This window comes from Oppia nitens, unplaced genomic scaffold (genome assembly GCF_028296485.1).
Source record: "Oppia nitens isolate AA-2021 unplaced genomic scaffold, nextdenovo-longstitch-racon4-pilon3 scaffold29_pilon_pilon_pilon, whole genome shotgun sequence".
Taxonomy (NCBI): Eukaryota; Metazoa; Arthropoda; class Arachnida; order Sarcoptiformes; family Oppiidae; genus Oppia; species Oppia nitens.
The window spans coordinates 922,744-949,737 of NW_026533209.1; the positions used below are offsets into that span (position 1 = coordinate 922,744).

Consider the following 26,994-nt stretch of genomic DNA (forward strand, 5'->3'; position numbering starts at 1 on the left):
TGGGGTATTTTAACAATTTATAAATTATTTTAATTTTTTTTAATACACAAAACACAGTCATTTTTAAACACATGTACTTAATGTATATAAATGTGTTTTCATTCAAATATATAAACAATGTTTTAAGTCTATATACACGTGAAAATTATTTGCAGWACTTATTTATAATACTCTGTTATAATCATTAGAGAGTTAACACATTATAAGCAAACAAACAAATCATTTCCTAAATCTCTTAAACAGTGGATGTTTGTGATCTCCTCCTCCTTTGGCCGAACTTTTCTTATACTCCATATAGACGTTGTCGTCGGCACCCGATATGGAGCTCATGTTTCCGGCTTTTCGGATAAAACCACCCGAAGCGGACCGGCCAGTAGCCGAGTCAAGACCGCTAATCTTTTCTTCTTCACCGTCGGCATCGTTGGCCTGTAATACCTGTTGCAGTAGTTGTTGTTGTTCGTCTCGGCTCTTATAGAGCAGTTCTTCTTCGTCCATACCTTTCAACGTAGTAATCACTTTATAGCTGTAGCCCTGATTGACAAGAAAACGTTGTCTTTTGCGCGCGTATTGCATCTCAATCGTGTCCTGCGATACCAGCGAATAAAAGAATGCATTATACTCTTCGGTTTGCATTCCCTTTTTGGGCCGCAAAATACGTCCCAATCGCTGGGCTTCTTGACGACGGGAACCGCCGTGACTGGACACCTGAATCAGTACATTGGCTTCGGGCAAATCGAAAGATGTGTCGGCAATTTTCGACACAAATATTGTGCTCAGCTTTGGGTTGTATTGAAAATTTTGCAATATTTGCAGTCTCTCGCCCTGAGATGTCGGACCATAGATGTATGGTCTGCCCATTCGTTTGGCGTAATTGATTAGTGCAAATATGTTGTCCGAAAAGACAATTATCTTATCGTTACGTCTTTCGTGATATCGTATAAGAAACTGACAAACCCTGAACTTGTTTGGGTTCATCACATACAGAAGCTATCGATAAATAAATAAATAAAAATATATACCAATAAAATATCAATTGGATTAACCAACTATTCAAATTAATTACCATCTTTTTGCAGGCTCTGGTAGTCAAATATTCTCGATAGAATTCGGGTGCCATTCGACACCAAACTTCGGCGCACTGGACACGAGCAATGTAGCCATTATTGGACAACTCTAGCCAATTGGCTTCGTATAGTTTGGGTCCGATCAGAAAGTTAAGATCGGCAATCTTGTCGTCCTCGCGGACCAGTGTGGCCGTCAAACCGAGCTTACAATGAGACTGGACTATAGTCAACACTCGACGAAACATTTTGGCCGGTATAGTGTGCACCTCGTCGAGCAACATAAGACCCCATTCCTGTTCGGTCAACCATTTCATCACCTGTTCCGCTTCCCACGACCGTTTCTGTGTATGCGTTATCATCGAGTATGTCGTTATACAGATACCGCTGCCAATTGGCTTGTCTTTGGCATCAGATGTAAACCGACATATCATAGTGTCGTCGGCTGTTGACCACAGTTTGAACTGTGTTTTCCATTGTTCAACGGATACGGCTGAATTGCATAGTACGAGACACCGTTTTCTGACTGTACAACAAGCTGTCACACCGACCAATGATTTACCGGCACCGCAGGGCAACACAATAACGCCCGATCGTGCTCTACCGTTGCCAAACATTTTGCGTAAACTTTTCTCTTGATAGGGCCGTAAAAGAGCCGCCGGTTTTAGATCAAGACTATAGAATAAATAGTGTATTAGATTTAAGATAAATAAACTACAAAACAATTTAATAATTTACTTAATATCAGGATTTAACGTATCGTGTTTGAAGTCATACTCGGCTAACAGCGGATACTCCAATTGTATGCACCGTCGCTGAAGATTCTCAATCTCCGACTGATTTACTTCAAACGATATTGTCTTAACATCTTCGGCGTCATCTTCGTCTCTCTCCATCTTTTCATAGTAATTGGCAATATCGTCGGGTATTGCTTCCGATTCTTTTTCCTCAGCTTTATTATCGTCAGCGGTTGTGGTGCCATCAGCGGCGACTTGACTGGTGCTGGCCTTACCAGTCTTCATGCTGGTCACTATAAGGCCGTCGTTTTCTTCATCGGCATTTTCGACATCCCGTCTCAAACGAGCCTTTTGTATTTCTGGATCTTTCAATAGTTTTTGTATCACATCCTATAATATAAAAATCATAATTAAAACAACATATCATTTACAGGTAATTGGTGTTACAATTAAGTACTTACAGGAAAAGGCGATTCAACAAAATATCGGTTGTGTTTCAAAACTAGTTTTACTTTACCATAGCTTAGTGTACAGAGCTTTAAAAGTGATCAACAAATATAAAACAATGGTAAACAATGACAACAATTATTACTTACATTAATAAATTCAACGATTCCGTCGGGAATTGTCGTTTTGCTCAGTCGTCTCATATATTCAATAATATCTTTGGTCTGTAGACCAACAGATACGGCGGCATAGAGTGAATAGGCTGTTAGTTTGTATTCATGGACGTGTTCGGGACGGGAGACGGGCTATAATAATGTGTAATGAAAACAAACAAAAAACTTTTATATAAATATATGACACAAAAAACAAAATCAATTACTTCGGCGATTGCAATGAGAAAGTCGTGCGCGTGTTTATAGACCGGCGAAAATGTTTCCAAAAAGATATGGCCATCCGGTGCCACCCATAATGGCCGCGACATATAGTCTTCTCTTAGTTGGACATCTTGTGTATAGTCTTTGGCACCGAACTCGTCTTCGCGAACGCCTTCGTTAATTTGACGACTGGCCGATTCGGGTATGATATCTATTTGTATAATAATAAATGGTTGACCAGAAATAGTAAAAAATAAAACGGCAAAACATACCCAAACTCTCGTTGGTGTCATCGGCAATATCGTCGCCGCCGTATGAGTGGCCAGCGCTACCCCCACCGCCGCCACCACCACTACCTCCAGTACTGTGTTTCGATCGGGAACTTCTATCTGCGGGTCAATGACAATGGCCGTCATTGGTGTCAATTGAATTATCGGTAGCCGATAAACAAAAATATTTTATACAAACCTTTTTTGCCCATTTTGTTTACCGCCGCCGCCGCTGTTGTTGTCGCGGACACAATATAATTACTGGTCAATTAACACACACAATGACCACAACAAACAACACGTGTTTTTTTTTAATGATAATTATTGTTTGACTATTTGTTTTGACAATTAGTTAATTGTTTTTTTATTTGTATTATTAAAATAAAAACACAAACAAATCGTAAACGCAATCATTGAATGAATGAATGAGTGATTGAATGCATTGAATAAACTTTAATATTATGGGGTTTTTTGGGGGAATTTTTATTGAACCCCAAAAAAATGTTTAGTTAGTTATTATAATTATTTTCAAATGATATTTTCATATAATATATTTTTTTCATTTGATAACCAAAAAAATGCCCCAAAAATACATTAAAATAAATTTAATTAAAAAATGAGAGATTTTGCGCAAAATATTATTTTTTTTAGGGAATTATTTGCTTAATAATAATAAACTAAAATATATTATAAAAACATTAAAATATTACCTGATATGCAATGCAATGCTATTTCAATGGCAGTACTATTACTATAGTATTAATAACCAATAAATGGTTTGGCTTTCAAAATAGCGTTGTATTTGTAAAATAATGTTTAATATTATATAAATTCATATAAAACTTATTATTTGTTAATTACTTATCACTTTTTATTTGAAATAAAAATCAAATTTTAATTATTAAAATAAACTATTAATTAAATAAATAAATAATTTAATCATGATAATTATTATTATTATTAACAATCACATTAACCACTTGTAATATTATATTATAAATACTTTATTAGTACACAACCGTTGCATTACATTTAAAAAAAAATATAAGCCCCGCCCCCTATAACCAGGGTTCAAATTTAGGGTAATATTAAATACAGTGTAAACAATTTAGGGTCAGTTCATAAATAATGTCTAAATAGTGATCGACATTTTGTTACCATTTTAGGTTAGTACTAGTTTAATGAATGTCAATAATTGAATCTATGTGGCAAATAGTACCAAAATGCTGATTACTTGCTGTTATGTAGCTAATTGGCGCCCAATTGAATGCCTAATTGAAAAACATTATTGTGTTTTGAATTTGTTGTCAAAAAAATATAATTACTTTAAATTGTAATTAATTTTTGTTTTGTTTCGGTAAACAAAATGAGTGATAGCGACCAACAACTGTTGGCCACCGATACCGCAGCCGCCACTGCTGCCGGCGGTGATGTAAAGGACACGGAGGAGAAAGTGGAGATTGTCTGCGACGATGTGGTAGAAGAGTTGGTCGACATTGTGGCCGAAGTGGTCGACAATGTATTTGTGGCCAAATATCGCCGATCTTTTGACAAGACGTTTAAGCTATTGGTTGATTCGTTGGCCGATAAACCAGATAAGTCGGCCAAGTTTACCGAGATTCGCGACCGACATCTTGAACAGTACGAACAGTATGTAAAGTCACTGATGGAGAAAGAGTTGTCCCGATGGTTGGCCAACGATACAGTGTCCCGAAGGCTGGCCTATATTCGCGAGCAAAATGTTGACGACGAGTTGTCACAATTGCAGCGATCGGTACAGCCGTTAAAACAACAAATGGTCAAAAAGGTTAAGACAGTACAGCAGTCGGCAAAGGATAGGTTAGAGACCAAGACCAGAGAACTGACCGAATTGACCGAAACGTTGGCCAATGAGACCAAACAGTACGAGTCGTTGAGACAATCGCTGCAAAAGGTTTGACCATCAGATTAATTGTTAAATTAATTTATTAATATCTATTTGTTTTGTTTTTTTTCAACAGAAACTGCTGAAGACATTCAACGAATTGGATTCACTGGATGTAAAAAAATTGGACATTAATTGTAATTAAATTTATCAATAATTTTGTATTATTTTTCATTTATTTTTTGTATGTGTATATCATTTGATAAATAGCCAATTATTCATATATATATTATTTTTTGTTTGTTTTTAATTTAATTTATGTTCATATAATTATTATTATATCCGTATTTGTAAAAATCAATTATTTTATCCAAATTTTAATGCAAATATTAAATTTTAATATTAAATTTATATATAATATTATGATAAAATAATAATAAAAACAAAATCACTTATAATTCAATGATTTTTATTAATTTTTTACTCTTTTTTCTAAACATATTTACATTTTTTTTAAAAACAATTAACAATTTATTTATCGTAATATTATTATATCATAAAATTTTTCTTTAAAATCATATAATTATTTTCGCAAATTTTAATGTCTCTCATGTTTTCAAACTTCATGTTCTTGTATATAGATTTAGACCCTTACCGGTAATCTCAAAAAAAATTTTCACTAAATAATTATTATACAATAGCAATATGTGTTTTTCTTAAATCAATCAATTAATTATAATTATAATATTTAGATGATGATCAATTGAAAGTAAAATTAAATTAATATAAATTACAAATTTGATTAATCATAAAATATTAATTATATATATGTATTTTTAAAATATGTATAGCTTATCATAAAATAGTTTATATGTATATAAATGTATTTTTTCTTTCAAAACCATAAATGAGATGTTATTTTAATTTAATTGTTAATTAAATAATTAATGATTAAAAACAAATAAATGTCTGACAAATTACAGTTTTAGTAAATTTCTTAATTTTACACATAATTTATTATGATTTAAGTTAGTGTTTCATAGGTTTTTGTTTAGTTATTTAATTTGTTTTGTTGTGTGATTGTAATTATAACTAATGATAGTATTTTATCATCAAAATACATACCCGGATATCTAATTTGTAAATTGAATTAATTTTGACAATAAATTTACGGTACAGCAAAAATAATAATACATTAAAAATAAAACAAAATTGCAGACAAATTATTATTGTATCGTATATTAATTATGTTGTTTGAGATTATTTGATAAAAAATTTTCCGGAAATATGCTCTGAAAATATAATAATAAATTTGCACATATGTTAAACAAGTAGAAATTTAATGTATTTTTTACAAACAAGCTATATATAGATGTAATATAACTTATATATATATATATATATATTTGAATATTGTTTTATATGAGAGACAAAAAAATAACACTATATTTGTCATTATTATTAACACAAAAAAGTCTATATTTATATACTGTATATATTTACTTAATAATATTTATAATTACATTAATAATAATAATAATAATTTTTTTTAATAATTATAATATTTAATGAAATATATTTATATAATATTTACTGTAGATTTAATAATAATAATAATAAAATTATGTATATATATGAGTGAATATATAAAAAGCAGACTATTTATTTTTGTTTAAAAATTAAGTCATTTTTTCAACAACAAAAAAATTCAATTCAAATATACAATAATTTTTTGTTTGTTTCGTTTACTCCAAATATCATTATAATTATTATTAACAAAAAATAAAATAATCCAAAAAAATTATTATCATCTTTATTATATATCATATGTGTTTTTTTTTGTTATAATTTAATTTAAATCAACACATTTTTGTCGTATCAAGCGTTGGATGTAATAGAAAGAAATAGAGGACAGGGAGTTGAGAGGTCGGGCGGTAAGAGTCAATGACAGAAAATAATAGCAAAAAAAAATAAAAAATATTTTGAGACGAGAAAAGCGACGATCAAAAAAAGCAGAGACCTTAAGACATTATATAACAATTTTTTTTGATTGATGTGAATAGTTTTGGGGAACAGTTTTGATGGTGTAGTTGTTGTTTTTGATGATAATAGTAGTTGTATATGATGATGATCATCATCAGCACCACCACCAGTCAATAGAAGTGGAACTGTTTGACCAGTAGGAGCAACAACAACAACAGCACCGGGTTGTTGTGGTGGTGGCTCAGGGATGTGTCGAAAGAGAGAAAAATATATAATAATTTTTTGTTGTTGAAAAATTCACAGTTAATAACATCGTTTTTTTTTGTTGTTTTTCTTTATCGAAATTTTTTTTGAAATATATATTTAAATATTTGAATAAAATTTAATGTTAATTTTTGTTTTGTTTTATCGTTGAAGTAATAGTTGTCTTAAGTGTGTAGTAGTAGTAGTAGTAGTAGTGGTAGGTTTATGTCCAAAAAAATTATCCAGGTTATTATTATAAATTTATAATATAGAGCAACTTGTACTACAGCAACCACTGCTACGATCTTTACTTTTTTGTCGTTGATCTATAATATAATTAAAAAAAACAAACAAATAAATAATTTATTAATATTTATAAATTTTATAAACAAAATCACAAATTTTTTTTTAATTATCTCAATATATGAAAATTAAATATTTACTAATACAACAAAAAAAATTATTCATAAAATTATCAATTAAATTAACGGGTATTGTAATCAATTGGAAATGCTGAGCAAACAGGAAATGAAACCAAAAAAAATAATATAAATTATTAGTCAAAGTAATAAAAACAAGTATTTTATTTATATTAGTCTTATTTCACATTGAATTAAAAATACAGAGAAAAATATGTTTTTTATAAGTTTTTTTTCTAATTATTTTTGTTGTTGTTATAAATAATGTATTTTGATATATGATATACAGTATATAAGATTATTAACTGTAAAAACTCATTGATTCATGCAATTTTAGTGTTGCAATCAAAATAAAACAACAACAATCATGATTATCAAAAAATATAAATCTTTTTTTTTAAATATTAAAATATTTATTATAAACATAGTTTTGCGATAAACAATCAAAAAATGTATAAATAGTAACCCTAAACAAGTAAATTATTGTATATATCATATTTTTGTTGAAAAAAAACTCCACTTTATTTTTGACTGATAACCACTAACCACTTAATGACACATTTATTAATAATGAATGTATTTAATCCTTTATTATTAATAATGAATATACTGTTTATATATAGTATATATCGCCAAATAATCACTTAAATGTATAGTTTTAATATAGTAGTTATATTTATAGCAAAAACATAATATATTCTGTATATACAACTATATATAGTATATATAAATTTATATATAAAGTGCAATAAATTTTTATTTCATATATTGTAATGGGAATGGTTAACCAAAAACATAATCTTATACAGTATATTAGTTGCTTATATAATATACATAACAGTATAAATTACTATTACTGTATATTATATTTATACAGTTGTGCTAATATACCTAACATATGAATCGGTTATTATGATGAATGGATGGTCATCATATAACCATCAGAGCACAGTTACCATTGACTTAATCGCTTATATACATAAAGAGAGAAATCATAGAGTATATACCTAATAAAAAAAACTACTAATCCACGTGACAATATCATTATCTTGGAGATAATCCCCAGACAATAAATGAGGTCATATTAACAAAAAATAATAATAATGACACTAAAGTATAATAATGTATTAGTTGATATTAAAAATCATTTATTATCATTATTTTACACTACATATATATAAATATAAGTCAATAGTTAACGCTATAGTTTTTAAAATTATATTAGAGAGAGAGAGAGAGAGAGAGAGAGAGAGAGAGAGAGAGAGAGAGAAAGAGAGAGGAAACTAAAATACATTATTTAAATTGAAATTTTTTAATTCAATAAAACACTACTTCCAAAACATTAGATTCATATATCATACATGAATTAATGATTATTTAAAAATTTGAATTAAATTTACATATTTTCATGAGTTTTTTATTATTATTATTTGTTGTTGTATTTTAAGAGGACAGAGAAATAGAGAAAAAATAGTTTATAATATTATATAAAAAAAATATTATGAAAGGAAAGGGAAAAAATTGTGAATACAATTATACATTGTATTAGCTTTTTATGAAAAGATGACCCAAATGTCTATATAAAAAATTAAATAATAATACAGTAATAATAATACAAAATTTTTATAAAGTAGTCACAAAATTATTTGAATTGTTAATTATTTTATAATAGTATACTTATAGTAGTAATAATGATTATAAAAATAATAAATCAATAATTGCATTTATAAGTGTACTGAATAAACACTTTTAAAATAAAATAACTAATGTTTTACAAAATTTCACTTGAATTGTATAATTAATTGTATGAAAAATATATAACAATAATAATATTATTTAATTCGGATAAAGACTGAGAAAAATAATTGCAACAAATGATAAATTGCTACTAAATGTTAACAAAACCTTTATTTTTGCAATTTATTAAATAACAGATTAAATACTGTAATATTAATTATAATAAAACCTAGTGTTAATTAATGTAAACAAAAACCTAACCATTTTTGAGATATTAATTAACATAAAACTTTAATTTTCGTAAAATAATTATACAATTTTACTTTAAGTTTATATACTTTATATAGTTTATTAACATTTTACCCATAAATTTCACTTTATTAGTATTATTTGTTAAAATTTTCGCCTCTAATTTTCTACTCTATTTATATAAGCCTTTTAATTAAAAATTATATGTTGAAAAAAATAATTTAATTAGATATATACTGTATATAACTGTATTGTTGACATTTTAGTGTTTAAATTTATAACCACTATTTAACATTTAGTTTAAAAAACATATTAATTAGCAACTCAATATTAATGCATGTTAATTAATAATAATTATAAATTTAGATTAATTTTTAATCACAAATCTATAAAAGCCTTGTTAGTGTTGATTATTATCATTGCCTTATTTAATTTTTGACAAACATTACAAAATCGGGAAATTTACTTTTAATTGAAAAAAACAAAAATAAATAAATTTATAAACATATTAATTATGTGAATATTAGTTAATAATGTAAAAATACTAATTATTTTTCTTTTAAAGTAATTTATTTAATCTCAATAGCAGTCAATAAAAATTAAGCACACATAGGGTAAGAGATAATATAAGAAAATAATTAAACAATTATTAATATTATTGTTATAGTTAACAATATTTAATTAGTTTAACCAATAATTAAATAGTCAAAATTTAATAATTACAACAATAAGTCTAAAAAAATTCAATAGATATAGGAAAATACCAGAAAAAATTTAAGGCATGTAAGGAAAATTACTAGTAATTGTTTATCAAAATTATTATACAAAAAAATAATTATTCTTAATAAAGCTAATAAAAAGTGTTAATTATTAATAATAATAAATAGGAAAACTTGAGAAAACAACAACAAATTTTCTATCGATTGCAATGCAAAACATTTAATTTTTTTTCTCTCTCTCATTCATTCAATTGAAATGCAAATAAAGATATTTTCAATAAATAATTAGTTTATTATCGTTTGTGACGTTTATTAATTTAATAGTATTGTAAGTATGCATAATATAATTTATATATTTATTTTATATATATATATGAATTGCATATACATTCTAAATAATAATAATAATATAGTGAAAATAGCTTATTATTTTAATTATTAAAATTGTTGAATTATTAAATATATTTTTTTATAATAGTTATTCAAATAATTTTCTTGACAAAAGAAATAAATAAAAAATCAAATAATTAATATTTCAATATATCATAAATTTAAGTATAAAAAATAAATGCATTGTATATTAATATATCACGTTATATAGAAATATATATTTAATTATATTGAAATATAAAACATATATTGGAAACACAATAATGCAAAATAATTTGAATAATAGTTTTTTATATAAACCTATTATACTATATATATTATTTGCATATAAATTGATTTATATAGACTATACTGACTATTTAGATGAAAATGATTAAAAGAAAATAAAAAATCAATTTTAATGAAAAAAAATTACTTAACAATATTAAGACAATTTATAATCAAACTAAAATTTATAAATATATAAAATACACAATATATATATATCATAGAGAGTAAATATATCATAAATGTATTATTATTATAGAGATGGAGACAAAAAAATCCAATAAATTTATTATCATCATCATTGTTATTAGTATTATTATTAAACTAAACATTGTGTTGTCTATACATTATATTTATAGCCAATTGACGTAATCCTAGCTAAAAAGGGGTCAGGGATGCAATAAAAACGGTATATATATTGTTTCAATGTTCATTTATCATACAAATACACATAAAACTCTAACCAGGGTTAAATTTAACGTAGCTGACATTTTTTGTTTGTTTGAGTATATTGACATTTTTTTAACCAATAAACAATTTAAAAAAACTATATTACGGTATATTTATATTAAATTTAAACATATATAACACATATAGAGATGCATAATAATCATTATACAGTTTTTCTACGATTCAAGTCATGGTGTGCATTGATGTCATAGACACACACAAATACACACACACTTATATATACAATACACAAAATGTATTAAACATTAAATTTTTATTTTATGTTTTTAGCCGATAAAATGTTACATTATCTAATTTATTCACATTTTTATTTGTAACCATCCAGGCCTTGGCTTTTATTATTGACTTAAATAAAAACAAATCGACAAATGTCACTATAAATAGTTTCTCTCAAAAAAATATTATAGTTATTATACTGTATTATATATATACCGTATATTATAAGTGTGTGTGGAGAAAAAAAACAATAAAACAAAATTTGCTTAACTTTCAATGTCTGTGCCACATATTATATACATATATCAAAACTAAAAATAAAACCATTTAATATATATTATACAATATATATAAATTTATATACCATTTATATAAACCGTATATACTTTATATATCATATTTTATATGGCATTCTACTGGTATATAGTCTTAATGATAAAACTGTGATTGATATAAAAAGCTAAATATTTGACACATTTTTTGTGGCCATTAATTACTGGAAAACATAGCTTAACATAGTATTTATCTCAACAATGGTTATAGAAATGGCTTTCAGCGCTTTTGGGCATTACATAACACATACATACATACACACACACACACACACACACACACACACATAGACATATATATATATATATACACGATATTTAGACATTATGGTTGGGAATATAAATCGATATGAAAATAGTGAAATAGTGGTGTGAATATATATTTCTCTTCAAAAACATTACTACACCATAAATTTATATATATATAAATTATATGTATGTATATATAATATAAAATGTATTGTATATACAATACTATAGATTATATTATATTGGATTACGTGTAACAATAATAATGAAAAAATCGATTGACATTCACATACTTCACTGATGCCTACCATCTCATAAACCATAGCTTATATAGACTACAGTATAGTCACCATGAGTTTAGACATTGCTATGAATCAGTAGTGATATGGGAAGTGCTTTCTCATCTCATCTCTGTCTCTCAGTTTGACGGCTGTACTGTATGTGTGTATTACCCAATAGTTCGGGCGTTTTTAAGGAAGAGAAACTGTCGGTTCAATGGCTAATATACAGTATATAACATAAACCATACAAAACACATATCTCACAATTCAATCTAATTTTCTTTTGTGGCACTAAATTAGATAATATTGAGGCTCACCATGTAATGCATGAATAATAAATAGTTACTGTCTCTATTGACTAGACTATATATACAGTATATAAGTTTATTTATAAAAATGCATAGATAGATAAAGTACAGTATTTTTATGTTCAATAGTGATACACATTAACAATATGAGTGACACATCAATGTCATTATTGTTGGCCAAACACGTGCCAAATCACACAATCGCCGGTTTTATGCATTAATGGACAAACACTATAAAACAATATATATATATATATATAGTATATAACTTATATATTTTATAATTCAAATGATTGCCATTTAAGTCAATTTGAATTCACATCAAAAACACTTTTGTGTAGAAATATCGATATATTTTTACAAAACCCATGAGAGATATAAATAGATGGTAAGAGAGAGAGAGAGAGAGAGAGAGAGAGAGAGAGAGAGAGAGAGAGAGAGAGAGAGAGAGATAGTTAATGTATAACAATCTATGGCTTACATAAAAGTAATGTATACAATAACTTAGATTACATTTTTTATCGCTAAAAACATCAATTAATTCAATTAGCATAATATATCATATACGGTGTATAGAGTATATTAGATGGAAAAAATTTTTAAAGTGAAAAATTACTATAAAACTTGTATATACTGCCATAAATTTGATGCCTAAAAAATAAAATAAATTAGTTTAATGCTATTAAACAAAATGAGTGAAAATATTTTTGCTAAAAAAATTAGCAACCAATGCACAGTGCATTTCATTATTATTATTATGCATATATTATAATATACAATATGTGTTAAGTGTATATTATAAAACATTTTTTAACAATTAATAATCTTTTTTAGACAACAAAAATATAAAAATAAAATTCATAATAACGACTATTAAAAACTATTAAAAGTGCAACTAAAATTGTTTAATTATTATTATTATTATATAGTTATACAGTAGTTACAGTATATTAGATAGTTATACGGTATAAATATGATAAAAATATATATTATAAAAATAAATGTTGCCTTAAAAATAGGTACATTAAAAAATAAATATAGTCTAAAATAATTATAACCCATACATCACTGACACATAATACACTAGAAACATACATTTTCAAACAACAATTAATTGATTTGAACAAAACAACAACAAACAACTACTACCAAAAAAAATGATAAATTATTATTACTTTTATTTTACAATACATTACAAACAAACAATAAGATACAAACAACGCACACATTAAAGCAATTGACAAAAATCTAGTTTATATCCGTACAGAAAATAGATTTTACACAAAAAAAATATTGGCAAACATTTTGTCTGATTGTTATTTGAGTGTTTTGAATGTTTTTCAAAAAAATAAATAAAAGGGTAAATATGAGAGGGAAATGATGTTTGGCACTGGTATGAAGTGGTTTTTTGTGTGTACAATATATAGTATGTATAATGTGTTGTATGGCATGCAACGATGATGTCTCTCACGGAACAGTTGTATTTTTAGGGTGTTTACACCATTTGCTGTTATAGATTGTGTTAGAGAGTGGAGAGAAAGATAGAGAGAGAGAAATTGAAACATATATTAGTGTTTTAGCAAAATCACAAAATCAGCACAAAATTAATGCTAAAACTTTCGCTATCCTTAAGAGAGAGAGAGAGAGAGAGAGTGAAAATAGTCAAGTAATTTGAGTTTACAGATCTCACATCAGATCCAGAAGTCGTGGTTTGGGTCAAGTAATGTATAGAATGAGGAATCACTGATCACTCGCTTGCTTTCTCTCTCTCTCTCTCTCTCTCTCCTCAGTCTCCCTTTCCATCCCTTACTCTCGATCCCTATCCCTCTATTACATTCACTCACTCAACAGTCAGAAAATTAAAGCTCAAAAGTTGATTATTATATACTGTATAAACTTATATATATATTACGAATTTGGAGGCACCAGTGCAATGGTGAACAAACCAACACATTAGGGAATACAAGTACAGTTTAGCTCCCGAATGGCATACCAGTGCCGAATATATATATATACAATTGAGAGATGTTTTTAAGCTCAGCCATGCATTTTGCGCTTATAAGGCATTCCTTTTATGGAACAGACTGACTGACTGACTTAACTTGAAAAGAGAACCCCCACCACCACCTAAATGACTGTCACTTTAACGAAAAACACTGTTATTTATTTTCCTCCCCTTCCTTTATATCCTATGGTACTATCGGTATGGTAAGTCATCAGTCAGAGAGAGAGAGAGAGAGTGATAGTGCATTATTTGGTGCATAGCATACACAGCCCAATGGCATATGTAGTACTACTAGTATTGAAATGTTTTGTTTTGCAACCAAATAATAAACATTTAGGAGAAACACATACACATACATAACATATCACCATAAATATCTCAAAAACTATAAGATATATAGTAATCATTTTTTTTCTCTCTCTTTCTATGGGTATTTAAAAGCACTGGTAGGGCGTTGGGGAGGCCAATGACAAACAGCAGTCGATGCGAGACGTTTTGCAACATTTAATCCTCGGGTTTTTGACTAACCATTGGAAAAAAGGGAGAGAGAGATGGATAGAGATATAGAGACTTATAATGAAAAAACACATTAAATGGCATTAATTTCTGGGGCCCTCTCTCTCTCTCTCTCCCATTGAATGAGTAAATCTCTATATAAATTTACTGTAAATATATTACTATTGCTGATGCTATTTGAGATGATATATGAAATGTAATGATTCAGATAATAAAGATAAAAAAATAATGAAATACATTGAAATGCATACACAATATACGGTATGATAAAAACAATAGTAAGTTTCAGTAAATTTGTTACTTATTTTATTTTTGTTGTTGCTTTCAATGCAACGCACTGTAATTGGTTTTAGTTTTATTATACTGTATAATAGACAGTGTATATAGATATATGCTATTTTGCTGAGCAATTAATATTAATTAGTTAAATGTATTATTAAATAAGTGATTGTCTAAAATGTCTAAAAAAATCTAAATATATGAGACAAATATATAGTGTTTATATATCTAACTAACAAATAAAATTAGTTTATATATCTACACTATATTATATTATTACGAGTACTGTATTGCATGTGCTATTGTCATATTGCGTTAATAGCATACGTCAAAAATCGCATTAAATATAAATTATATGTAATATGCATATGACTACTATAATACTATTATATAACTAAACTATCGTAAAAATGTACAATAAATGTATTTATATGTTTGCGTTTGAATTTGACGATTGATTTAACATTTTTAGTGCACATAAATGTTAAGTGTTGTGTATAAATGGACTTTAGTTGTCATGAAAATCATAGTTTTTTGTTGCAATCTCTCTCTCTCTCTCTCTCTCTCTCTCTCTTTCTCTGATAAAATAAAAATCAAACATAAAAAACAAACACTTTCTCTCTCTCTGTTTCAATACATTGACTGTATGTTTGGTCCTATCCATTGACTTATACAACATACAGTATAAAACACACTTAAATAATAAAATAAATAAAAATTTCAATTATTTTGTCGTACACTCACACATGTCTACTATACTGTATGTGCTGTCGTCAAACAAATAGAAAAATAGTTTATTGCAAATATATATACTGTATATGAAATATTTATAAAAAAAAGTTTAAACAATATATATTCTTTATGTGTGTGTGTTTATATATGACAATCATGTTTGTTATTTGCAATATAATATTGTCAATATCTATAAATGCATTAATTGTTTAGTAATTATATATCATTTTCTATACATTAGAAAAACTATATATATCTTCTAAAATGTTGTTTTTTGTCTTTTTTTTATTTCAAATAAGAGACAACAATAGCTTTTATGCAAATTATCACAACATTTCACTGCCTTGAAAACAATACCCCATCGAAAAAAATTATATATCTTTCGATAATAATAATATACATAATTTATATATAAATAAAACAATTATAGCACACATACCATGTGAGTTGGGCTCCGGTAGGTTTTCACGCGGAACTAAATGCATTACACTTGTCTTTCCTAATGGCAATTGAAGTGCTGTTTTAGTTTATGTTGTCGATGTCGTTGTTGTTGTCATTGTCATGTGTTGTTACCATCGATCCATAAAACAATTTTCATGGAAAATATATGGACAGATAGATAGATAAGAAAAATAAATAAAATAATAAATAAATAAAGTTATTTTCATTTGGTTATTATTAATATTATTATTGTTATTATGAACAGCAAACAAATCAATACATGTAATGCAATATACTATACTATATATATATATATATATAACTTATTATAATTGAAGTATAAATACTGTTTATTAGTAATTATCTCTAATAAAAACATGTCTCATATATTATTTCCACTATCCCGTGACATACGGCATATACATAAGCATATATTCAATTGAATGTCATATACAGTAGATATATTTTTTATGTATGTATGAGACGGTATATACCAATATATATATGATACCAGTGCTGTCGGGTCTTCCAAATGCTAATTATGTGTTAATTAATAACTAATGATGTCATGGGCTCGTGATTTTCTCTCCATAATAAACTACATTTAAATGTCCTTAAACCTACACTGACACTTAGAGGGAAAGGTAGGCTCATAAATGTTACACTGTTTACAACAGTACAATAAAACAATCAAAAACATTTATAAATATAATAGACATCATGAACTAGTATTTTGTATACCATATGATAATTAAAAAAATTATATTTTTTTAAATAATAATCTTAATGTCTCTTTGTTTTTAAAAAAACTGATATTATATCTAACATATGGTGTGTGCACCCAGATCCAGGGATGTCTATTGTTTTAGGGCTGTATATGAATGGGTAATTAATATGCACACATACACATCTATCCAGATAGATACATCCGAGGCCAGGTAGGTCACGGGTCTGGTACTCAATCAATCTAATTCTCACTAACTAACTTGACATTACCTGCTAGTGTGACATTTCCATGGAGAAACCGGCCCTGAAATATCAGCCGCAATATCTCGGCCCTCGACACCGATTCGTTAGCCCATTCATCTGGCCAGTGGTCAAACACGTACTGTGCGATATCGGCCGCCGAATCGTTTGGTGAAAATAAAAACTCCTTGGCTTTGCCACTCTCGCCAAATGCCGGCAATATTAGTCGTAAATTTATTTTATCCGCTGGTATACGGGTTCCCATTTTGTGTTATATTATTATTATATATACAAAGACAACTGTCCTCCAAAAAAAACAATAGCGATAACAACACTATGTCTTGAATCTAAAAACCCGTGGGTTTTATATACACAGTATATGTTTGGTTTGTTTTTTTGTTGATGAAACAAATTATATTATTTTTAGTTAATTTATCAATAAATCACTGAATCATATATTATTATTATTTCTATAAAAATGATATATTTTCTGATATATCATTTCAATCAATATATTATTATTTGTTGTGTCATTTAAAATGTCAAACAACACAACTGACTATAAGTTATATACAATATATTAATATATAATTTATAAATTATATGATATTATATATATATATACACATATTATTATAACAATTATTATAATAATAATAATAACAACAACAACAACGTTAACAAACAAACAATAAAATATCCAACAATTAAATAATAATTTTTTTAGTCAATGTTTTTTTTCAGTAAATATTATATCCAAATAATTATATCATATATTTTACGGCTGCTGTTTGTATCATCCAATTGACACACAAAACAAAAATATACAAAAATTATTCAAATCATATGATTATAAAATCAATCAAATTAGTGAATTTATTTATTTATGTATTTAAAAAAATCAATTATCAATCAACTGAAACACATATCCAAATTTGATTTTGATATTATCATTATATTATTATATATATATATATATATATATATATATATTATAATCATTAGACGACATCAAACAAATAAACTAAATATCATTCACTATTAGTCATACATATATATACCATGTATTGATAACACAATTATTATTATTATTATTTTAATGTCTATTAACACATACACACAGATTGAATTCAAATCATTCAATTCAATAATAATAATAATTTTTAAAAAACAATCATCGATTTGACGGCTAATATACTGTATGTTTAGAATATTATTATTACTACAATATTGTTATTATTATTATTATTACTATTACTATACATATTAATGATTACACAAACAATTAAAAAATAAAGTCATATATATATATATATATATATAGACTATTATATATGTATAGACAGACACACAGTAATAACATACAGTATACTAATAATAATAATAATAATAATTGATATCAATTTTTACTGTATAAAAATCACTCCATTGAAAAATACTGGGTATTATATATATATATGTTGTGTTGTTGTGTATATATATATATATATATATTATGCACTGTTGTTAATACTCTGTATATGCGCTTATGTACGTATGTATCCCTTCAATATTATTAAGAAAAAAAACTCCCTGCGCTTCACACATAGACATACACACACATACACACAACTAGTGCAGCACTGCACACACATATCATGCAAACACACAATTATTATACACAAGTATTGGTACTATTGTATTGACTAGTAGTGTGTGTGTGTGTGTGCACTGCACTGCCATTACTGGTATACAGTATGTGCACTGGTATGTACTAGTAGTAGTAGTTAATGGTGGTCAATATCAACTGGAGGGGGGGTTGGCATAGACTAGTAGTAGTAGTAGTAGAGGGGGTCGAAACATACGCACACATAACTGGGTTTTATGGGTTGTCTAAACCTAAACTAACCAAAAACCAAACCAACCAATCACTGACAAGCATTATATCGTAGATATTTGACGTCATAGCTAATTGTAAGTTCACTGATTGGTTGATATGAACTATTTTTTGTTGTTGTTGTTACTATTATTAATAGCGCCAATTTTAAACTAACCTTGTTTGATTTAAACTTTGTGTATGTGTGTGTGTGTGTATAGTTTTAAAATGATATTGTTAATTATGTTTTTTTAAATAATAAAAATATATAATAGATAGATTAATTTAATAAGCCAGGATAATTTTAATAAAATTTTATCAAATATAGTGAATGCTTTTGCTGGCAGTAGTAATGATTACTATAATTGAGAAATAACTGTTTGAATGATATACTGTCCGTAGTATTATTCCGTACTCTCCCAACCAATACATGTATTTGTAATTGTTTTTCACTAATAAATTTTGGTCATTATTTTCATCGACAAACAACCATTAAGTCATAAAACCATTGACAAGATTGTGATTTTGTTTTTCTTCAATGAATCAGTTGAGTTGAATACACCAACAAAAAAATTGATTGTTTAAATTGACTGAATATCGAGAAAAATTCTGTTATTTACCCAAAAAAAACAAAACAAAACTATTAATTTATAATATTTTTTGTTTGTTTGTTAATTAGATTTCATGTAATTACCAGAAATACTTAACAAATTTGATTTTTTTTTGTTAGTTTTTTGTTGTTGTTGTTGATTGGATGGCATCCGATGTTTGTGTCAATTGTTGAAAAATTTGTTGTCCAATATTTTTCCCAATACTTTTAGTTTTTGTTTTTTTTGAGGTTAATTTGAAAAGACTAGACTATGGTGTGAATGACACACATTTGTGTATCTCTGAGATCCTAAACATACAGAGTATAGTATTTTATTATAAGTCATCAATATTTAGTCATTCAATGGGTTATCATTTTAAACGACTACTAATACTTTCATTATTAGTTCAATACAACCAAATACTATCCCAATAAATAGATCGGAAATAATTTTTCGTAAATAATAAATAGTTTTAAAAATGTAATAGTCTTAACCAACATATCTCACATTTTGTCAGTAAGTTAATGATATTAACTATAAAATTGATATACTATTAGTCATTTCAAAATTTATTACATAAATTTAATAAATATGTAAATAAATAATAAAAAATATGTTTTGTTTATAACTTTTATATGATTAAAATCTTACAATATATATCACATATATGAACTGTCTCTACATATAATCGATTTTGTTTAGCATCTCTCAATGCATTGGTTTGATATATATATATCAATTTAAATAGAAATATATTGTCAAAAGAGATCTATCTAAAAGATAGTGTATAACTTTTTTATTGATATATATATATATATACACTATATATAAATTTTATACACAAATAAAAACAACTATAAGTTTACCACTGAATAGATCCTATTATATAGTTTTGATGGTATGTCAAGAGTGAAACATTAAATTTACTACAAATTTTATAGTTTTATCTCTCTCTCTCTCTCTCTCTCTCTCTCTCTCTCTCTCTCTCTCTCTCTCTCTCTCTCTCTCTCTCTTTATCTCTTTCTTTCTTTTTTTCTTTCTTTATCTTCTCTTACATTATAAATCTAACTATTTTTTAGTCTATACTATACTGTAGAGTATATCTATATATATATATATAGCACAATAAGTGGTGTTTGACCACTGGCCATAAGGTAATACCTAATTATATGATATAAGGGTTTCTTTTTTTATATTTTTGTTGTTGTTTTCTATCGTTTCTTTGTTGTCTATACTTTTGGTTAGTCATTATGTCTTTTCGTGTGTTATGTAATTTAATTTATTTCTTATATATATCAGTTATTTTATTTTTTTTAAAAAACGAGATACTTTGTAATTCAATTGTATTTCAGTAAAAATTATTATTTTTCTATACTATTTTTCGCCAAATGTTTTGGGAATCATTATAACACTAGTTATGAAATCAATTATTTATAAATTTTATTATAATATAATACTAATCCAATTTTAATATAAGATATACATCTCCTTCAATGTATTAGTATAATAGGGTTTGAATTTTATTTTTATCATACAATTTAAGTCTAGTTTTTTTATTTTGTACAGTAATGTTATATATATTGATAAATAATTATTATTTATATAAATGTAAGCGTTTTGTATGCAATAAGTGTGTGTTAACATTAAATTATTGTATATTATTGAACTAAATTGTGTTTATTATGGCATTTATATTATAATAAATTTTATAATAGTTTAATAATTTTTTTTTAAAAATGCTTATACAGTAAAATATTATTATAAAAACTTGAAATATGATTTTTTTGCGATTCAATTGTACATATATTAATTGTTATGCAATTATTACGATTAACTTTATCGATAAATAAAATCAAAAAATACTACGATTGAACTTTTATCCTAAAGATATATTTATATAAAAAATAGTTTTATCTGTAATTATTATCCTATTCTATAGGCTATAGATTTTAAATCATTTCATTTTATTTGTTTGTTTGTTTGTCTATTTATTTATTTATTTATTATTATAATCGCCTTTATATTTTATTTTGTTTGTATGTATTAAATTTTTCAATTGTGTTGTCAATGTTTGGCATTCAAATTAAATAACAGTTAGAGAGAGAGAGAGAGAGAGAGAGAGAGAGAGAGAGAGAGAGAGAGAGAGAGAGAGAGAGAGAGAGAGAGAGAGAGAGAGAGAGAGGGAGAGAGAGAGAATTACAATATTATTGTGCTATTATTTTAGCATTTATATTACGGTTGTATTGATTTTATAGTTACTATTAAATGCTATTTACAGCGATTTCAATGTTTCTCTCTCTCTCTCTCTCTCTCTCTCTCTCTCTCTCTCTCTCTCTCTCTCTATTTCATGAAATATTTATGGTTGTCTAATACATTTAGATAAATTAAAATTTAATTTAAGTACCGATTTTTATCGACACATCTAAACATCTATTTGTTTGTTTTTCTGTCTCTTTTTTTTTCTCAATATAATCTCAATATAATCTGTATTTGTTGTTAGCAAAACTTAAGTGATAATAATACAGTGTTTTATTAAATTTATAAGTATAAATATTTTAAACTATAAAATAAACATTACTATCAATGTTAAAGTATAGCTTATATTATTAATCTATATATAACTTTACACCTAACTCTAGCACTATGTTTTCTTAACACACTTTTCACCTAAAAACCAGTTTTGTATACTTAAGTCCTCTCCTAACTTACCCGTAAACCTAACTTGCTAAAATGTTTAATAACACAGGATTTCACTTAAGTGAGGAGTTAAGTGCACGCAAGTTACGAATCTTAGTTGATAACACGCCGCCCAGGCATCCGCTTATATTATTAATCTATATATGACATCCATCCCATCCCTTAAATTATTGCTACGTCTGTTAAACTTTAGCCATAAATATAATCGAAAAGTTGTCTTTTTTTTGGAAAAATTTATTTAAACTTTTTCCGATTATATAATAATATTATTATAATTTTTTTTGAAAAGTCATACAAACTAAACATAGGATTACATAATACAGAATTTTTACTTTAATACATGAGATATAAAAAAAACGTCTTATAAATAATCACTACTTATAAAAGACATATAAAATATATATTGAATAATAATAATAAAAACATTTTATTTCATTACTTACTCTCAACTGTATATACACTTAGAAATTATCGATAATTTTAATGCCGACAACATTCAACTTTTTTTTTATAGTTAGTAGTAGTTGTTATTATTGTAGTTACTAATCAATACATGTAATTTGATTTATACAAAAAAAATAAATTATTGCCTTTAATTTTATAAGTTTATTGCTTTTGTTTTATAAGCGATTTATTTTGTTGTTGTTGTTGTCATCGGAAAAAATTTTTAGTACTAATCATTTAATGCATTTTTGTCATCAGATTTTTCATTTATTTTGTTTTTTTGTGTATTCATTATATTTTATTTGTCAAATTTATTGATAATCTTATATTTATGTGAAACTCTAAAATACAAAAGAATAGTTTATTTATTGAAATATATATATACAGTATATATATATATATATATATATAACAAAATTTTTTATATAATTATACTGTATATTTACTAAACTATTATATAGATTTTAAAGCCTAACAGATACGAAAAATACGATCAAAATTAAACAATTAATTAAACAGAAAATCAACTATTGATGGACGCAAACAATAATAAATAATTACATAAAAATAATATTAATTAATTTAGTTTATTATTAAATTTATTAAATCTTTAATCAAAAACTAAAACAAATAGAGTATTTAATTTTGTAGTTAAATTTTTACAATAAGACTAACTTGTTTACTTCACATACTCTTATTTACAGTATTTCAAAAATAATGGTATTAATGGTATTAATATTAATATATTTTTATGATATTTATTATTATACGATATTTTTATGCCAATTCATATTCATTTTCAATATATATATAGTAATACCTGTATATATATATCTTATTTTGAAATTATTATTCAATTTTTTAAAACTTGCAAAATTAATTTAAAACAAAAAATTAACTAAATATATAACTTTATTTGACTAAACAATTAGTACAACAAATTCATATATTAGTATTTCAAACACTCAATCAATCGGCTTAGATGTCAGCGGCGGCCAAATCGATGTTCATAGTTAGCTCAGTTCCACTATTAAACTCTGGTATCAATTTTGCCAAATTTGTTTGCCATATGGGATGCAATAACGGTTGAGCAGATTGGATGGCATCTGGATTATTGAGATACTGTTGAATAATAGGTCCAGACCTTTGTAGGAATGAAGACCAGGGTATGTTTGCCGGGATTACAGTTCTCTGATTYAATACTTCTTTATTCAACCTCTTGTAGATGTATTGATAGCTTTTTCGGAAATCGTTGATGAAAGCGGCCAAAAATCCGAAACCATTGGCCATATGTATGACAGCAAATTGAGGTCTGAATGGTGATGAAATCCTTTTAGATGATAGACTGTAGAGATCGTCAATCTCTTCGTAAAACTGTTTGGCGAGTGCGGTATAGTGTTTATCATAGAGATTTCTGACCATTAACTGAGTTTCGGTGATAGTGTCGGCAATTCTGTCTGTTTCGTCGTCATAGAGCGCGTACTTTTGACCGACAGCTTCAAGAGTGGCCAACGCTGATCTCAGTGTCCGAAATATTGGTGTCCAACCGGGTCTAGTGAGGGCATACATGCGATGCTTGTCAATCAGTGGTTTTACTGCCAGTTCGTTCATCTTTTTATGCATTTGGTTTGCCGTCCGTAAAATTGTATAGCAAATGGCTTTTACTAAATAATAGACCAAATAGTCGAGTACTTCGGCGGTGTAGTCAAAATCGGATTGAACACGAAGAACAGTAGTCAATATGTAGTCTTGAAATACTCTTTCTGCTACCACAAGCACTTCATTTATTGTATTGTCAAATGTGGCCAATATTTGTGCAAATCTGAACCGTTGATCGCCGCCATTGCGCCACCAGAAATAGGTTCGCTTGTATTCATATAGTGCTGATGTGAGACAATAATTGCTATCTGGTTGGTTCTGTGCTCTATGTATGGCTGTGCCCCAGTACTGCATGTAGAAGCCGGCGACAGCTGTAGACATATTGTCGTTAAAGTCAAACAACTTTATGTTATGAATCGAGTTGAGAGTCTGTTCGACCATTTGGTTGTCGAAAATCAACTCGAAATCATTTAGCGAATCAAACGGTGCGTCCTTTTTGTTGAACATATATTCAGTGAAATATCGCTGAAGATTATGGCTAATAGCGTACAGTTTTAACGTATAGCAGACAGTAAACGGTATATACAAGTCCTGGATGTTTTGGTTGGTTAGCCAGTGCTGGTCGACGTAAAAGTCACAATGGATTTGTTGAATCTGTTGTGTAAGATATTTGTCGACATTTGCATAACAATCACATGTGCTTTCTATGCCATCTTTGGTCACAGCTTTGCCTATCGTTTCTTCATATCGTCGAATCAATCGGTGACAGCCGACCACCGAATTGATTACTGGCTGACACTTGACCGGACTGTTCAGTGGATTAGATCCGATTTGGACGGCCTGTTCTCGACACTTGCGGACATATGCGTTGGTCCTCAAGTATGCAGAAATATTGCCGAATGTTTTCGTATCCAACAGTCTGTCAGTGCCCGCAATCCGTTGGGTAAACGTATAGATACAGCAAAAGGGCAAAAATTCTTTGTAAATATTTCGGAGAACCTCTTCTATCTCTTTGCGCCAATTTTTGATACTAATTAGATCGACAAACGCCGGTGCAATACTTAGGTGAAGTTTAGATAAGTTCTCACAATATTGGATCAAATTGTCGACACAGTTCTCGCCAAACGGTTGGGTATCTGATTGATAGCACAGATCAAAAAGCGGTATTTCTGTACGAAGTATTATATAAGTGGCACCACTGACTGAATAGGGTTCGGGATAAGAAGTGGGATATAGCTGTTGAAATAGTGGATCCTTGAGAAACAGTTCACTACGGAACCGTTCCTTGTAGTCAATTGCGTCATACATTAGACGAAGTAATGGTGTTTCAGGTGTGGGCATATCGTTTGTCAGATTATCTCGTAAATCGCATAAATGCATGGCCACTGCGTACATATACATTTCCGGTTTGTTTGCTTTGGACTGTAAATATGTCTGACTGTGCCGTATAAAGAGGAATCGGTAGATTGGATTATAATTAAAAAAGGCCATCCAATTGCACCATTCGCTGCAATTACAACCGCTATCGGTTAAGTAGTCAGTGTTTCGTACTCCCATTTGCAAATCCATAAACCGAACCCTATGTAAAACATGACCAGTACCTGCCGGATGGCTGGGCCAGAATGCTGCCTCACTGTTGGGATCGACAAAATTGCGATACAATACAGCATTTGATATGCCGGCAAAAGATTGATGTAGAGGTCGAGAGTCAGAGGCCCTCCATCTGAGCAGCCGTTTATATACAGCATATAACAGCGAATGCATGTGATAATTGGCGATCCAATTGGGTGTAAATATCTGTTCTTTTGGACATTCGATACCAAAGTTGAGTAATATCTGATCTTCGGTACCAAATTTGATCCAATCGTAGAATCCTTCGGCGTGGACCCGACCAAACTCAAACTTAAACGTACCGGCAATTATCGAAGTCTTCTGACCGGTCAGTATGAGTTCCAAAGTGATAGTAATAACAACATTGTTGACCCGAAAGTCACGCAATTGAGCCGAAGTCAATAGAAATGATATCTGTTTTTGTTTTTGTCGGCTGACTCTCGGTTTCAAATTGATGTTCATTATGCCAAACATTTGACTAAAGTATCTAATCCTTGCCGACTGTACGCCCGGTCGATGTGTGAACTCGACCACATCGAAGACAATATGATAACTTTCTGCTGCCAACCAGTTATTGATGATCTTCATCGTCTTGTTGGGCAATTGTGGCATATCGTACAGTTCGGCCATTTCCTGGACATAC

At 27.6% G+C, this 26,994-nt stretch overlaps 3 protein-coding genes across 3 annotated transcripts; 1 reads left to right on the forward strand and 2 right to left on the reverse strand.

Moving 5' to 3' along the window:
- Positions 1-5: 5 nt before the first annotated feature.
- Positions 6-3,305, reverse strand: LOC128954859 (general transcription and DNA repair factor IIH helicase subunit XPB-like). The gene is made up of 8 exons (XM_054300461.1): positions 3,088-3,305; positions 2,892-3,008; positions 2,625-2,830; positions 2,395-2,550; positions 2,260-2,334; positions 1,800-2,188; positions 1,064-1,736; positions 6-987 (listed from the first exon to the last, which is right to left on the reverse strand). The coding sequence occupies exons 1-8, from the start codon at positions 3,098-3,100 to the stop codon at positions 220-222; spliced, it is 2,397 nt and encodes a 798-aa protein (XP_054156436.1). The 5' UTR covers positions 3,101-3,305; the 3' UTR covers positions 6-219.
- An 828-nt stretch (positions 3,306-4,133) lies between these two features.
- LOC128954751 (uncharacterized) lies at positions 4,134-4,957 on the forward strand. The gene is made up of 2 exons (XM_054300347.1): positions 4,134-4,821; positions 4,889-4,957. The coding sequence occupies exons 1-2, from the start codon at positions 4,255-4,257 to the stop codon at positions 4,955-4,957; spliced, it is 636 nt and encodes a 211-aa protein (XP_054156322.1). The 5' UTR covers positions 4,134-4,254.
- A 1,539-nt stretch (positions 4,958-6,496) lies between these two features.
- Positions 6,497-18,038, reverse strand: LOC128954768 (ubiquitin-like protein 3). The gene is made up of 3 exons (XM_054300364.1): positions 17,586-18,038; positions 16,588-16,665; positions 6,497-7,304 (listed from the first exon to the last, which is right to left on the reverse strand). The coding sequence occupies exons 1-3, from the start codon at positions 17,818-17,820 to the stop codon at positions 7,240-7,242; spliced, it is 378 nt and encodes a 125-aa protein (XP_054156339.1). The 5' UTR covers positions 17,821-18,038; the 3' UTR covers positions 6,497-7,239.
- Between the last annotated feature and the right edge of the window lie 8,956 nt (positions 18,039-26,994).

Bases quoted from the DNA above. Each gene is read 5' to 3' on its own strand.
- LOC128954751 (XM_054300347.1), top strand. From the start codon at position 4,255: ATGAGTGATAGCGACCAACAACTGTTGGCCACCGATACCGCAGCCGCC. The intron at 4,822-4,888 runs GTTTGACCATCA...TTTTTTCAACAG, and splicing joins TGAGACAATCGCTGCAAAAG to AAACTGCTGAAGACATTCAA.
- LOC128954768 (XM_054300364.1), bottom strand. From the start codon at position 17,820: ATGGGAACCCGTATACCAGCGGATAAAATAAATTTACGACTAATATTG. The intron at 16,666-17,585 runs GTAATGTCAAGT...AAACTAAAACAG, and splicing joins TGGAAATGTCACACTAGCAG to CACTTCAATTGCCATTAGGA. The intron at 7,305-16,587 runs GTATGTGTGCTA...ATTATATTATAG, and splicing joins ACCGGAGCCCAACTCACATG to ATCAACGACAAAAAAGTAAA.
- LOC128954859 (XM_054300461.1), bottom strand. The intron at 1,737-1,799 runs GTAAATTATTAA...TTTATTCTATAG, and splicing joins ACGTTAAATCCTGATATTAA to TCTTGATCTAAAACCGGCGG. The intron at 988-1,063 runs GTAATTAATTTG...ATTTATCGATAG, and splicing joins CCAGAGCCTGCAAAAAGATG to CTTCTGTATGTGATGAACCC.